Source organism: Physeter macrocephalus, chromosome 7, assembly GCF_002837175.3.
Source record: "Physeter macrocephalus isolate SW-GA chromosome 7, ASM283717v5, whole genome shotgun sequence".
NCBI lineage: Eukaryota > Metazoa > Chordata > Mammalia > Artiodactyla > Physeteridae > Physeter > Physeter macrocephalus.
The window spans coordinates 53,942,819-53,958,248 of record NC_041220.1 but is presented as its reverse complement, the minus strand read 5'-3'; the positions used below and the strand labels follow the sequence as shown (position 1 = coordinate 53,958,248).

Below are 15,430 nucleotides of genomic sequence, written 5' to 3'. Positions count from 1 at the left end.
GTCTATAATAAAAAATAAAAATCAATCTTCTACAGTGTTTGGCAAAAAAAAGCAGTGATGACCTTTTTGTAAACATAGATTAAAAGGTTTCCAGAAAGGTAATAATGCACAGCAAACCAGCACTCAGGAGATCTACTACTGCTGAGAAGTGAGCAGGAGACATGGACCCTGCCCAAACCAGAGGCTTCCACTGCTTCTCCAGAAGTGACCTGAGAATAGAGAACTGGAATTGGGGTGGGAGAGGAGGTGAGAAAGCAGACTTGGAGGGAGGACATGCTCTAACCAGGACAAAAAAGTCCTCCTCTTCCTATCCACAGGAACTCAGAATATAAACAGGATTATATTTCAGAGGTAAGCACAGGATACAGAGCTTTCTTAATGAAGCCTAAGACTCATCCCCTATGTTTATCCGCATTTACCCATTATTTATCAATAATAAGATTGAAAGCACTATTCTCTTTAAATCCTAAATTATTTTGCATAAATAATGTTTGTTTTTAAATTTCTTGAATGTATGTATTTTAGACATAGACACATATGCACATACATATAGACAGAAAGACACACACACACACACACACACACACACACACACACACATTCTCTCTCTCTTAGACAAATCTAAGATTACTTTACCTTGGGGGTGGAGTGCGGGGGGAAGGGACCTAAAACGTAATTTCCCCCAAGATCAGACAATCCAATTAGACATATAATGGATGAGAAAGAGACCGGTGTCATGGATTCTAGTTTCTGGAAAGGAGTGGTTGATTCATTTATATTTATTGAGTCACTACTAAGAATACATTGTGTTACTGCAAAGTAATAACATATATTTTCATTTATGGCCGCTGAACTAGTCTCATTACATAACAATTACAGGTTATCCTCTTCTCACTCAGTATTTAACTCCCAGCCACCCACTGTGTATCATCCACAGAGAGGGAATACCTACCCATATTTATCTCTTGCTCTCCACCAATGAACATCATTCTTTTCCAATATGATATACTCCTGGCCTCTCTCTAATCTGAGATCATGTGCTTCTGTCGCTTGGAAGTCATACATGGCTACAACTATTTCTTCACTATTATCTTCTTCTTCAGGTGGAATTGGTGGGGGAGGCCTTCGCTAAGAAAAGGAGGTAACATATAATAGTTTAATCTTCTGTTTGAAACTAGGTGTGCAGTAAAACACCAAGCAATGCACACGTCCCCACAGTATAAAGTCTTGCCTTAGATAATCTGGTGAACCCACACCATGAGTTCGATGATATTGATGCTACTGGACCTCTCATGGGTTTCAGAATCTAGGACAAGAGGAAAACCTGTCTTTAAACATCAAATGGCTTCTGTTCAGTGTCAGGTCTAGCTTTCCAGGGAGAGGCAAGGGTAACCTGAGTAGAAACCAGGAGGACTAAAGGCAGACCCACCATTTAATGGCCTTCAGTGGGGAAAAGCAGAACTACTTCTGTCAGGTCTCCTCCCACTCAAAGGAATCTGCACTGCTTTGTGTCTGCTGTGTGCAAGGCACACTCTTAGTACCTAGCTAGCATACTGTTTCTCATTTTTTTTTAATTGAAGTATAGTTGACTTACAATGGTTAGTTTCTCATGTACGGCCAAGTGATTCAGTATATATTCTTTTACATATTGTTTTTCATTATGGTGTATCACAGGATATTGAATATAGTTCCCTGTGCTATACAGTAGGACCTTGTTGTTTATCTATTTTAAATACAGTAGTTTGTATCTGCTAATCCCAAACTCCTAATTTATCCCCCTCCCCCTCTGGTAACCATAAGTTTGTTTTCTACATCTGTGAGTCTGTTTCTGTTTTGTAAATAAGTTCATCTGCATTCTCATTTATTCTTAATACTAATCCCATGAAGTACAGTATATAATTTCCATTTTACAACTGAGAAAACAATGGCTGAAGTATCCCACCCAAAGTCACTCATATCAGATTCATGCTGGATCAGGCATTCGAGATCAGATACAATTCGAGAATTGTATAATTGTATAATTCTCGAAGCCAGAATAGAGGCAGAATGCCAGATGATAATATCTGATACAATTAAATTGATATTATTTGACACCAAAAAAAAAAAAAATCAAGTGAGCCATAGTCTATCCATTTCCGATGTGATCCTTGCAGGGAGCAGCATGACAGGAATGAACATAAACATACTTTATAAACTGCAAATGCTTCCAAACGTTAAAGACCAGCTAACCTTCTTTATTTCTGGTGCTGGTGCTCGAGGTAGTGCTTTTCTTATACCTGAAAATGACAATGACAAAAATAGGTCAAGATGCCATCTACCAATGATTGAGTTTTAAGGAAAAGTAAAAATGAACCCATAACAAGAAGTCCACTCAGACTCTCTCACTCTGGTGCATTTTGCTTGTAATATTATTTTAGAACAGATTTTTTTAAATGCTATTAAAGCTGGTTTGTATTTCTGCCTTCTTGAATAGACTGTAAATGCCACAGGGATTGGGGCCATGTCTTGTTCACTGTAAACAAATGGGACTACATCAGAACCAAAAAGCTTCTGCTCAGCAAAGGAAACCATCAACAAAATGAAAAGGCAACCAACAGAAGGGGAGAAAATATTTGCAACCCACATATCTGAGAAGGGGTTAACATCCAAAATATACAAGGAATTCATACAACTCAATAGTTAAAACAAATAATAATAATAACTCAATTAAAAGTGGACAAAGGACCTAAACAGACACTTTTTTTAAAGAAGACATACAAATGGCCAATAGGTACCTTAAAAGGTGCTCGACATAACTAATCATTAGGGAAGTGCAAGTCAAACCACAATAAGATACCACCTTATACATATTAGGATAGCAATTATAAAAACCACACATGATAACAAATGCTGGTAAGGATGTGGAGAAAAGGGGGCCCTTGTGCACTGCTGGTGGGAATGTAAAGTGATGCAGCCACTATGGAAAATAATATACAGGTTCCCCCAAAAATTAAAAATACAACTACCATATGATCCAGCAATCCCAATTCTGGGTATATACACAAAAGAAACAAAATCAATACCTTAAAGAGATATCTGCACTCCCATGTTCACGGTAGCATTATTCACGATAGCCAAGGTATAGAAACAACCTAAGCATCCATCAACAGATGACTAGATAAAGAAAATGTGGCATATATAGAGAGAGAATGGAATATTATTCAGCCTTGGAAAAAGAAGGAAATCCTATCATTTGTGACAACATGGATAAAGTTGGAGGGCATTATGCTAAGTGAAATAAGCCAGACAAAGAAGGACAAATGCCACATGGTATCACTTACATGGGGAAGCTTAAAAAAAAAAAAAGTCAAACTCACAGAAATAGGAAGTAGAAAAATGGTTGCCAGGGGATGGGGGGGTGGAGGAAATAGAGATGTTAGGAAAAGGGTACAAGCTTTCAGTTATAAGATGAATAAGGTATGTTAATTACAACTCAATTAAAATATATAGAGAGCAGGAAAAAAAGATAAATAAGGTCTGAGGATCTAAGGTATAACATGGTGACTATAGTTGATAGCACTGTAGTGTATAACTGAAGTTTACCAAGAGAGTAGAACTTAAATGTTTTCACACACACACACATACACGTAAACATGCAAGGTGATGGATGTGTTTATTAACTCAATGGGAGGAACCCTTTCCAATGGATAGATAAGTATATCCAGTCTCCTCATTGTAAAATTTAAATATGTTACAATTTTGTTAATTATACCTCAGTAAAGCTTAAAAAAAAGAGAAGAGAAAAGCTGCTGATGGTGCTACATTAGGCTCACACTTTTAACAGAGTCATTTTTAGTAGGCTTTCATATTGAGATAAAAACTCCCCAAAACAGACCTTCTGATTCTATGAGATGGTCCTACTGCTAACTAAATAAAATTCTTCTTACAAAAATACACCTACCCTATGTTTACACTGTGCTAGAAAGAGTGAAGGCCATATTTAACCAACATCAAAATCAAAATCATGTCACTTTCTCCCAATAATATCAACAGTATGTACATCCTGAGCACAATATAACTACAGAATAAAATTGATACTTACTACTCTCAAACAGATTATATCTTTCACATCCAGGTGCTAGTTTTTCAGTTTGTCTGCAACACTGATAACTTCCGTCTGCCCAAAATTTAGGATGATATTTAATCATAATATTATTGTTGTTCTTTATTTCTGTAATTCATAGACACATTAAATGATGAGTGAAATTAAACAGAGATAACAGAATGTTTCCTGTTGATCATTCTTTCTCCAATACTACGTTTATTATGAGGAAACCCTCATAACATATAATCCAGCATTCAGAACATCCATAGAGTTCTCTTTCACCTCTTTTTTGGGTGAGGCACCCTTGCTAACAGAAGTGACCTCTGCTACACTGTAATGGATAAACACAAAAGTCAGCCCACAACCATTTTGTTCTGCAGAAAAAGCGATGAGGATTATGCAGGTCAAATCACTGATTAATATACTTTACATACAAGTCAATTCATCCACATCAAATGTTGACTACATAGGCAATTTCTTAGAAAATACCAAATCCTGTTACCATAAGAGCCCAGTGCTTAGTCACCTCCAAATGTATTACACATTAAATGAAAGCATATTCTTCTTAAAAACTATGTATATGCCACTAGAAGGAACCAGATTATAAAAAAGGAAGTTAACTTCAACATGTGTCACTGACAGTAACAGAGAATGTTCTTGGAGAAACACTTATTGTAGATTAAAATATTATAAATGCAAGATACACTAGCCGTATCTCTGTCTTAGTGACAACAATGTTATATTCTGAAATTATGTACAGATTAATATTTCATTATATGAGTTTTACCTTCTTTTAACTTCTTCACCCACCGGTCCCTGCTTTGTGCACTAGGTGCAAAAATGTAAAGTGTGTTAGCATCGTGCACAACCTGAAATAAGACAAAAGATGGAACAGGTGAGAAAAGCTTAGACACAGCACTCTTGCCTAGCACAGAGCCCTTGGTACCACAGGCATCAATAAAGGATTCTGAAATGATTGACCAAAAGTCAATTACTTCCGATCCAAAGAACCTAGATTCCCTTCTTACAAAAACACATCTATTTCTTCATGTCTCCATCCAGTGGGATACACATTTTACAAAGGACTGTGCTTTTACAGAAAAAAAATATATACAGAGGCCAGGATGCTTTGCCAATCTTGTTATTTCTTGCGATCTAATAAACTAAAGTTCCTTAAGTAAACTTGGTATAACAGGGACTATTCCAATAGAATATTTTTCTGAATAATATTTGAGATGAATGGACTACTCTTTCAACATCACTCCTATACCTTCCTTTTGCCACTATAAATAACTGCAGTAGGTAGCTTAATTAAGCACTGACCACCCCAACTCTATACTTTGTGCTTTACAGACATTAACTCAACTAATCCTACTATCAAGGTATTAGTATTTCCATTTTACAGAGAAGGAGACTAAGGCCTATCCAAGACACCCCAATTCTAGATAACTCCCAGAGGCACTATTCACATAGAATGCACTGCAAATGGTGCCCCTTAAGTTACCTGCCCATCACCATTTGGCTGGTCATCCAGAAAACCAGGATCCTGACTCCAGAGTCCAAACTTTTAACCACAGTACCTCTTTCAGAGGTACCTCCAGATGAGCAATTAAACAGTCTTATTCTTAATATTCTTATTATTAAGAATAAAATTAAGCATGGGAAACTAACCCAAGAATTTTGTCTTTGGTCTATCACTTTACCCTTGATGGTCAGTCACAAGGCAGGAACACCCCAACTGACTAAAAAAATATCTGGGGACTTCCCTGGTGATCCGGTGGTTAGGACTCTGTGCTTCCACTGCCAGGGCGGGGCTGGGTTGGATCCCTGGTCAGGGAACTAAGGTCCTGTAAGATCCCACAAGCCGCTTGCGGCCAAAAACAAAAAACAAACAAAAAACAAATCTGCCTAGAAACCTCCTTTTACCATGTCACTGGATTGAACACAGATAGCTCTTTCATCAATAATTGGCTGTTCCTGACCATATTCAATAGATAATCCTGTGGAATAAAAGTCATATTTTTATGGCAAGACAAGAGAAATTTAAACAAAAAATTCTTCTCTGCCCTTTGGCCTCCTCTCTCCCCCCGCATTGTGCATTGTATAACTCTATTATGCATCACCAAACCTCCCCATCAGCAGAAATACCTGCTCAACCCTAAAGAGCAACATTCTCCTAGCAGCAATAAGACAACTCCTTAAAAGACAGCATTCCTTCCTGATCTTGTAAGGGGTCACATGACCCACTGTGATGCCACTTAGATCTGGAATATGTAAACTGTCAATAATACGTCATACGATGTCCAGCCCTCTGCCTCAAGAAACTTACATAACTGTGTCTTGACTTCTAATGGGCAGAATAGTTCTCAGAGCTTTCTGAGATTCTCTTCCCAGGTTATAATCCTCAATTTTGGCTTGAATAAAATTTTCCATTTCTTTCTTAGATCGACTGATTAATTTTTTGTTGACAATCCCTTCTCATTCACTTTAATCAAATAAGTGTGGTCAAACAGCAATGGGAACACCATAGAACAAATACTGCTATATTCTGCTCAGTGATTAACTCATCCAACTAGCACTTTGCTGGGACTACATGAGATACAAAAATAAATCAAATACCTTACTACAAGACAGAAAATGAGACGTGATAAAGAAGTAAAGATAAAGCTCTAAGAGGGACGTGGGGCTGTAGTTGCCTCATTTGGCCCATGACTTTCATACCTGTGATACTGTGATTCACAGTAAGAAATATATATTTGGTCTCTACCCTGGTTCCCAGCACAGAGCTCCTAGAAAACTCTTGGAATTTCCTGTGCTGAGAATGATATGGGTGTCTTTTGTTATACTAATAAGGTGACTACTGGAGAGCCCCTAGGGATGGGGGCTGGGAAGCCAACCCTGTGATTAGAGGGTTGGAACTTTCAGTCCTACTACCCCCCACCTCTGAGGAGGGGAGAGGAGCTAGAGATTGAGTTCAGTCATCAATGGCCGATGATGTAAACAATCATGCCCATGTAACGAAGCCTCTATGAAAACCCAAAAAGGAGAGGGTTCTGAGAGCCTCAGAGTTGGTAAACATGAGGAGATGTCCGCGGCCATATGAATAAATAAAGACAATTGATACACACACACACACACACACACACACACACACACACACACACACACAGTGGAATATTATTCAGCTTTAAAAAAGAAAATCCATCCACTTGCAACAACATGGATGAACCTGGAGGACATCATGCTAAGCGAAATAAACCAGACACAGAAAGAGAAATATTACATGACCTCAGATGTAGAATTTTAAACAAACTCTTAGAAACAGAGAGCAAAAAAGTGGTTGCCAGGGGCAGGTGAAGGGGGGCAATGGGGAGATGTTGGTCAAAGGGTACAAAGTTTCAGTTATGCAAGATGAATGAGTTCTGGAGATCTAAAGTACAGCATGGGGACTACAGTTAACAACACTGCATATTTGAAATTTGCTAAGAAGGTAGCTAAGTATTCTCACCACCAAAAAAAAAACAAAACAAAAAAAGAAGGGAAGAAAAGAAAATGGCAACTATGTGAAGTGATGGATATGTTAATTGGCGTGATTGTAGCAATCATTTCACAATGTTTACATATATCAAAACATCAAATCGTACACCTTAAATATATACAATTCTTATGTGTCAATTATACTTCAACAAAGCTGAAAGAAATCAATCAACAAAGCAATGACAGGAAACACTAACGTCAAATAGTAAGCATGACTAAAAGCCCAGAATTTCACTGTTGCAAAAATATGCCAGCTCACCTGAAATGGATATTTATTTTGACAGGGAATGGCACCATCATCATTCTTCACTATTTCCACACATCTGATTTTTGACACATCAATAAATCCCTTTCTGTACTTTTTCTGTTAAAAGAAAAAAAAAAAAGAGAACCATTCCAATCATAAGTTAAGGAAAAAATGTTATTAATAATAATATCTGTTTTAAAAAATCACTGATTCAAAATATTACAATTTCCTTAATAATTATCTAAATCGTGTCTCCCTAGATTGTTAAAATTATTCAAAATACTAACACTATGAGGATTATAATCAAAATAATTAAGTCCTTTAATTTCCAAAGATGAAATTGCTGTCCTTGCCCTCCTCCAAAAGCTCTAGATCTGTTTAGAGAGAGAGAGTCCCTTTGATTGTGCCTTCCTCTCAGACACACACTGTAACTTCTTCAACTTCTTGATGACAGCCACCCCCTCTCCCCTGAAAAAGAAAGCATCAGAGACCAAACCAAACACTCAATCACAAATGCAAACTCCACCAGTTACATCTTCCACTCCAGCACACAGAACTCAGGAGGATGTGAGATGGACATAGGGCGCTCACATAAAGCCTCCATTCAGAGTCTATATTTGAATTTTCTTTTTTCTTTTTTTTTTTTCCTTCCCTATTGCCCTTCCTCCCTGCTCAATGCAAATCTCCCTACAGCAAGTAACTAATGACATACCAAGACTCCCTCCTCCGAATCATTCACACCCTTGAGCACAGTAATGTCACATCTGAGAATTTATCCCAGGGAAAAATCCGGAAGATACAAAGTAGTATGTGCAAAGATAATTTGATATATCATATCCGTTAAAAATTATTACAAATACAATGAAGAAATAAAAAATGTTTACTGAATTATATTAACCGATACATCCCACACAAAAAGCTGTATAAAGACTAAGGTTACTTTAGGAGGGGGTGTAGACAGTCATATGACAAAGAACAGAAGAAAAGTAGAGAAATGAAGATGAAGAACACTGGATTATTTTGGGTGACCCAGACCTCCCCTGGCCCTAGTCATTCAAAATTGCTTCATCTAATACTTTGAAACTCCCCTCTGGCCACAATCTTTGGGGTCCCTATCCTGCTCCCAGTAACCAGCTCTGCATCCTGTCACCATGTGACCTTCAGACCTGCCAACCCTCCCAGGCCACCAGCTCCCATGTGACGTCTGACTGTCATTTCACCAGTGCATCCTCCCACCCTCCCTCTCTCCCCGTCTCTCTCTCCCTGCCTCCTACCCCCCAGCACACGAATCCCCGTACCCCAGCATTTCCGTCAGCCCCCAGTTCTACCCACACCTTTTTCAACTCATGCATGCCTGGTTGCAGGAGGTCACGAAACAATCCTAACTGTCCTCTTTGTGCTTAGCCAGGCCTTCGCTGCTGTCCTCAGGTCTTCTGTGTATCTCTAGTGGAGAGAACCTGGTGGCCTCCATGGAGCCCACCAGTCTCATCAGAGCTACAGACACTTCCCATTCCCCTACTTCATGGAGAAGAGAACAGCTGTCCCAGGAGCACACCCCCAACTTCTTCCTTCTGCAGGTCTAAAGCCCCCTAAGGTTTACCTTTTTTTCTTCTCTTTCATCCTGCCTCTATGAGAAGGTTAAAAGGACACAACAGCTAAGGACACTGTAGTGGCATTTAACAGATGTCATTTCCTTTCATGCTCACAAAATTCTCATTTTACAGATGATGAAACTGCAGCTCAGACAGGTTAAACACATTACCCAAGGATCCCAACTGAAAGCTGGGATCCTAAAGCTCCCCAAACCTTGGATGCCCCAGCTGCAAACAGGTGACAAAATTAATGGAGCCAAGTCCCTGAGGGGGCAACCTGGATTCTGAGCATGGCCTGAGCTTCAGCCACAATAGGGAGAGGAATGTTCTCCCCACCCACGCTCTTCTAAGGTTTTTACTTCTCCTTCCTATAGACACCTTCAGGCCTCTGCCATTCATACCAAGAACCTTCTTCTGGCCCTGCTACTGCCCTAACTCTGCTCTTCCCTTGCTGAGAGAGAGATTATTACACCATCAGTCTTCATTTCCTTCCCACCCACTCCTCCTTAACCACTTGTAATCCGTCTCCCCTCTCGTCACAGCTGCTAAAGCTGTTCTCAAAAACACCACCAATGACCAAACCCAACAGCCTTCGCTCAGCTGTCTTCTGCTCAAGCTGTTACAAGGCATTCGGGGGTGCTCCACTTTCTTCTCCTGCAGTGGCCTTGACTTTGGGTCACCCAGGCTTTCCTTCTGTCCCTTCCACTCAGTTTCCCACAGGACAACACCTGTTCTGTGCCAGCAACTGTGTCAAGGAATATATCAAGTCCATATAGGAAAAGCTCATTTCCTGAGCATACAGTCCAAATATTGTGCCATTTAATCCTCAGATGCTCTGTGAGATAAGTGTTATTAGACACATCTTACAGAAGGAACAAAAATTAAGTCACTTGCCCAAGTTTACCTGTGGAAGAGACATATGCAGCAACTTTATCAACCAACGTAGTAAGTACCGAATATAAAGAAGATGCTAAGAGAACACAGAGGAACCAAGACTTACATGATAATTTCAGAAAAGAAATTCCGATAATATCATAGGGAGGGAATGAACAGCACAGCACATGGGATGAAAAACATATTTCAGAATGACCTAGGTTGCCTCATCTATAAAATAGGAATAATAATAGTAGCCACTTCATAGATACTATTAGATAGTTATGAGAGTTCAATGAGTTAGTATTTGCAAAGTGCTTAGAAGAGTGACCTGTAGTATCATATCTATGAGTGTTTGCCACATAAAATAAATAAGTAGAAAAAAAAAGGTCAGTGTGGCTGAAGGACAGGGTACATGAGGCAGGATGGAAAGGTGAGCAGGGGCCAGCTTGTAAAGAACCTGCTGCAAGTGCCAAAGGGTCTGGTCAGACAGGGCCACCTACCCTGCTCCTGGGCCTATGCCAGTTAGTGTGCAAAAGAAACTGCCAGAGCGCCATCCTCCAATTAATAAGTCACACGTGTTCACTGTAGAAACCTTAGAAAATACTAACAGCACAAAGAAAATCAAATGACCCTTAATCCCCCAACTCTGGAGAAAATCCCTGTTGACATCATGGAGTTTTTCCAGACACTGCTCTGGGGTCATTTATCACCCACTGGCTCTCTTTCTTGAGCAGCAGACTGTGGCCGGCTTCTGAGATGCCTGTCTCCAACTCACCACTTGCCCCTGCGACCAAAAGCAGCTGTCAGATGCCAGTCAATCCACATAGGAAAATTTGAGATGACTGGTATACTGGCCTGGTTTATGCCCCCTAAATACATGTTCCATCATATATAATATATTGTATTATGCTAATATTTTGGCTTATTCATCCAAATACTTGGCTATGAAGTTTGTAGATAAAGGTTCACACTTAAGTTGGCCATTCATTATTTGACCTATCCTGCCAGCAAACACTGATCAGACACCAAGCACAGCACTGTGTGCTGCAGCTTCAACATTATGGAAGGGGGTTGAGGGTCCCCTCAAGAGGAATTCACAATCATATTGTAGGTGGAAGGGGAAGAGGGGAGTGATTCATAATCAGATAAAGATGAAGTCATGTGCTCATGGTATGCTATGGAGTGAGACAGTGATTGGGCCAGGAAAAGCTGGGGAAGTTTGGGGGAGGAACTGATGTTTTGGTTTTTAAAGGATAAGCAGGAGTTTTTCTTTAGAGAAAGTGGAGAAGAGAATTCAGGCAGCAAAAACAACAAAGCACTGATTTAGGGAACAGAAAGAAATTTATTGTGGCTGAAGTTCAAGGTGGTTCAGGGGAAGTGTGTAGGAAAGGACACCAAAATGGTTATTTGAGACCAAATTAGGAAGAGGTAAGTAATGGTCATTTCACCCATTTGTAAACCAGCTTAAATGGGGAAACTAGACAAAGAGATGAAATATGACTTGCTTAAAACCACACATCAACTGAAGGTAGAACTGGGATTTAGGTGAAAGAGATCCTGCCCCTGGGCAAGTCTTACAAGATACGCAGTTTTCCTTTAATTTCCAGAATTAAAATACTTTAAAAAATATCAATAACAATCCTAAATTAAACTAAATTTTTATAATGGTATACAAATATCCAAGTCTGGCCCCAGGTGTGTCTACAGAACACCCAGCCTCAGGTCCTCCTTTCCACACCCCTCTCCCAAGGCATCCTGAGACCCATTACAAGCAGTAAGAGTTACCCTCCAGTATTGCAAGGATCCCTCCCTTTCCCTTATATCACAACTTTTATTCCTAATGTGGAACAGAAGAAATCTACTGGATGAATCACGTGTGCATTGCAAAGGGACCTCAGGTCAGGGGCATGAGCTTTGGAGGCAGGCAGATCCTAAGTCCAGCCACGCTCTGCCTTCTCTCAGTTCCTCTGTCTTCAGGAATAGGATAATACTCCTCACTTCACTAAGCTATAAGCAGGAATAAAGATAAGGTATGTAGGTGCTCAGTACACTATCTGGCACAGGGAAGTCACTCCCTAAATGGCAGCATTTACTATTAATTAGTCTTCACAACAATCCTGGGAAATTGTTAGGAAACTGAGCATCTGAGAGGTAACAAGACTGGCTAAGAGGCTGAGCCAGAACTGAACCCAGATCTCTCAAAATCACAAAAGAAGGGCTTCCCTGGTGGCGCAGCGGTTGAGAGTCCGCCTGCCGATGCAGGGGACGCGGGTTCGTGCTCTGGTCCAGGAAGATCCCACATGCCGCGGAGCGGCTGGGCCCGTGAGCCATGGCTGCTGAGCCTGCACGTCCGGAGCCTGTGCTCCGCAACGGGACAGGCCACAACAGTGAGAGGCCCGCGTACCAAAAAAAAAAAAAAAAAAAAAATCACAAAAGCTTTTACCTGACTCCCAGTCTCTCAAGACTGAATATTTCTGGACTCTTACTTTAGAAAAAGAAAATTATTTTATGTCAAAACCTAACAATTACAGAGCATTCACTCTGAGTCAGGCACTATGTGCACCTCTCACATGGTAACTCAATGAATCTTCACATAATTATGGGAACTCTTGTCACCCCATTTTACAGATGAAGAAATCAAGACTTAAAGGGTATAATTAACTGGCCGAAAGTCATACAACAAAGCAGGACCTGAACTCTTAATTCCAACCCTGAATTCTTAAGTGCCATGTACACTTTAGTAGCTTGATACCACTTAACTAAGTACAACCATAAACTCAGTGGAAATTTCTCATGCTTATAACTCTTAACTATAAGACTGTTAAAGAGTTCACAAGTTAAATGCAAACAAACTGCACAACAAATAAGATTTAAACTAACAGCTTACTTGAATGTGACGGCTGGGGTGTTTGCTGGGATTGAATCCCTCTCCCCAAACCAGTTCGTCTGGCGCCCTCAGGCTTGCAGTACTGTGTGCCATGTGACGGCCTCTTTCTCCCCTCTCTTACTTCCAACTATCGAAGTGCACACATCTGTTGGCACACATGCTGTCAGCCTATCATTAGACCTCCATTTGGGCCCACTAAATTGTTTAGTGTTCAGTCAGCCTCTGTTCTTTCTCCATAGGACACAACAATTAAAACAGACCATACATACAAACCCAAAGATGGCTGCTGACATGGCATGTTTGGTGACAAGGGACCATCCAGAGAATACAGAAAAAAGATACGTTATATACAATAAAATATAAAATAGAATTCCTAGATCTTGCAGTCCTCAGCAGACAGACAGCACCAAAGTTTACTACCGCCATTCACTGTCTTCCATCATGATCATTTCTTCACTCAGCCACATTGATTAAAGATTGATTCTGCCTTTCTTTCTTCTACCACCAGCAAGGCACAGAGGTACCAAAGAACCATGAGAGAGACTTAAAAGAGTTCTAGTCGGGGGAGGAGAGAAGATGGCGGAAGAGTAAGACACGGAGATCACCTTCCTCCCCACAGATACATCAGAAATACATCTACACGTAGAACTGCTCCTATAAAACACCCACTGAACGCTGGCAGAAGACCTCAGACCTCCCAAAAGGCAAGAAACTCCCCACGTACCTGGGTAGGGCAAAAGAAAAAAGAATAAACAGAGACAAAGAATAGGGACGGGACCTGCACCAGTGGGAGGGAGCCGTGAAGGAGGAAAGGTTTCCACACACCAGAAGCCCCGTCGCGGGGGGTGACTGCGGGTGGCGGAGGGGGGAAGCTTCGGAGCCGCGGAGGAGAGCGCAGCCACAGGGCTGCGGAGGGCAAAGCGGAGAGATTCCCGCAGAGGATCGGTGCCGACCTGCACTCACCAGCCCGAGGGGCTCCTCTGCTCACCCGCCGGGGCGGGCGGGGGCTGCGAGCTCAGCCTAGGCCTTCAATGGGATCCCAGGGAGAGGACTGGGCTTGGCAGAGTGGACACAGCCTGAAGGGGTTAGTGCACCACGGCTAGCCGGGAGGGAGTCCGGGAGAAGTCTGCAGCTGCCCAAGAGGCAAGAGACCATGAGGCTCGGGCTTCGGTCAGATCGCAGGGAGAGGACTGGGGTTGGCGGCGTAAACACAGCCTGAAGAAGGCTAGTGCACCACAGCTAGCCGGGAGGGAGTCCGGAAGAAGTCTGGAGCAGCCGAAGAGGCAAGAGACCTTTTCTTCCCTCTTTGCTTCCTGGTACACAAGGAGAGGGGATTAAGCGCGCGGCTTAAAGGAGCTCCAGAAACGGGCGCGAACCGCGGCTATCAGCGCGGACCCCAGAAGTGGGCATGAGACGCTAAGGCCGCTGCTGCCGCCACCAAGAACCCTCTGTGGGAGCACAGGTCACTCTCCACACCTCCCCTCCCAGGATCCTGTGCAGCCCGCCACTGCCAGGGTCCCGGGAACCAGGGACAACTTCCCCGGGAGAACGCACAGCGCGCCTCAGGCTGGTGCAAGCTGGCCCGGCATCCGTACCCCTCCCTCCCCCCGGCCTGGTGAGCCAGAGCCCCCAAATCAGCTGCTTCTTTAACCCGTCCTGTCTGAGCGAAGAGCAGACACCCTCGGGCGACCTACATGCAGAGGCGGGGCCAAATCCAAAGCTGAACCCCGGGAGCTGTGCGAACAAAGAAGAGAAAGGGAACTCTCTCCCAGCAGCCTCAGGAGCATTATTTCATCCTACTTTTTTATCTTCTTTCTTTCTTCCTTCCTTTCTCCCTTCCTTCCTTCCTTCCTTCCCTTCTTTTCTTTCCTTTCTATTTTTTCTCCCTTTTATTCTGAGCCGTGTGGATTAAAGGCTCTTGGTACTCCAGCCAAGGCATCAAGGCTGTGTCTCTGAGGTGGGAGAACCAACTTCAGGACACTGGTCCACAAGAGACCTCCCAGCTCCACGTAATATCAAACGGCAAAAATCTCCCAGAGATCTCCATCTCAACACCAAGACCCAGCTTCACTCAACGACCAGCAAGCTACAGTGCTGGACACCCTATGCCCAACAACTAGCAAGACAGGACTACAGCCCCATCCATTAGCAGAGAGGCTGCCTAAAATCATAAAAAGGCTACAGACACCCCAAAACACACCACCAGA

At 41.9% G+C, this 15,430-nt stretch overlaps 1 protein-coding gene across 10 annotated transcripts in view; it reads right to left on the bottom strand.

The window, feature by feature from the left end:
* The window catches only part of TEC (tec protein tyrosine kinase), a 154,118-nt gene that overhangs the window by 30,445 nt on the left and 108,243 nt on the right, over positions 1 to 15,430 (bottom strand). For 9 of the 10 annotated variants that reach the window (XM_024132031.2, XM_055085990.1, XM_055085992.1 and 6 more), the window contains 6 exons: positions 7,881 to 7,985; positions 4,872 to 4,953; positions 4,082 to 4,210; positions 2,230 to 2,276; positions 1,232 to 1,306; positions 953 to 1,128 (listed from right to left, as the gene is read on the bottom strand). In XM_024132031.2, the coding sequence (XP_023987799.1) occupies positions 953 to 1,128; positions 1,232 to 1,306; positions 2,230 to 2,276; positions 4,082 to 4,210; positions 4,872 to 4,953; positions 7,881 to 7,985 (614 nt within the window). The remainder of the gene's footprint in view (positions 1 to 952; positions 1,129 to 1,231; positions 1,307 to 2,229; positions 2,277 to 4,081; positions 4,211 to 4,871; positions 4,954 to 7,880; positions 7,986 to 15,430) is intronic. The other variant, XM_055085991.1, reaches the window with a different exon arrangement.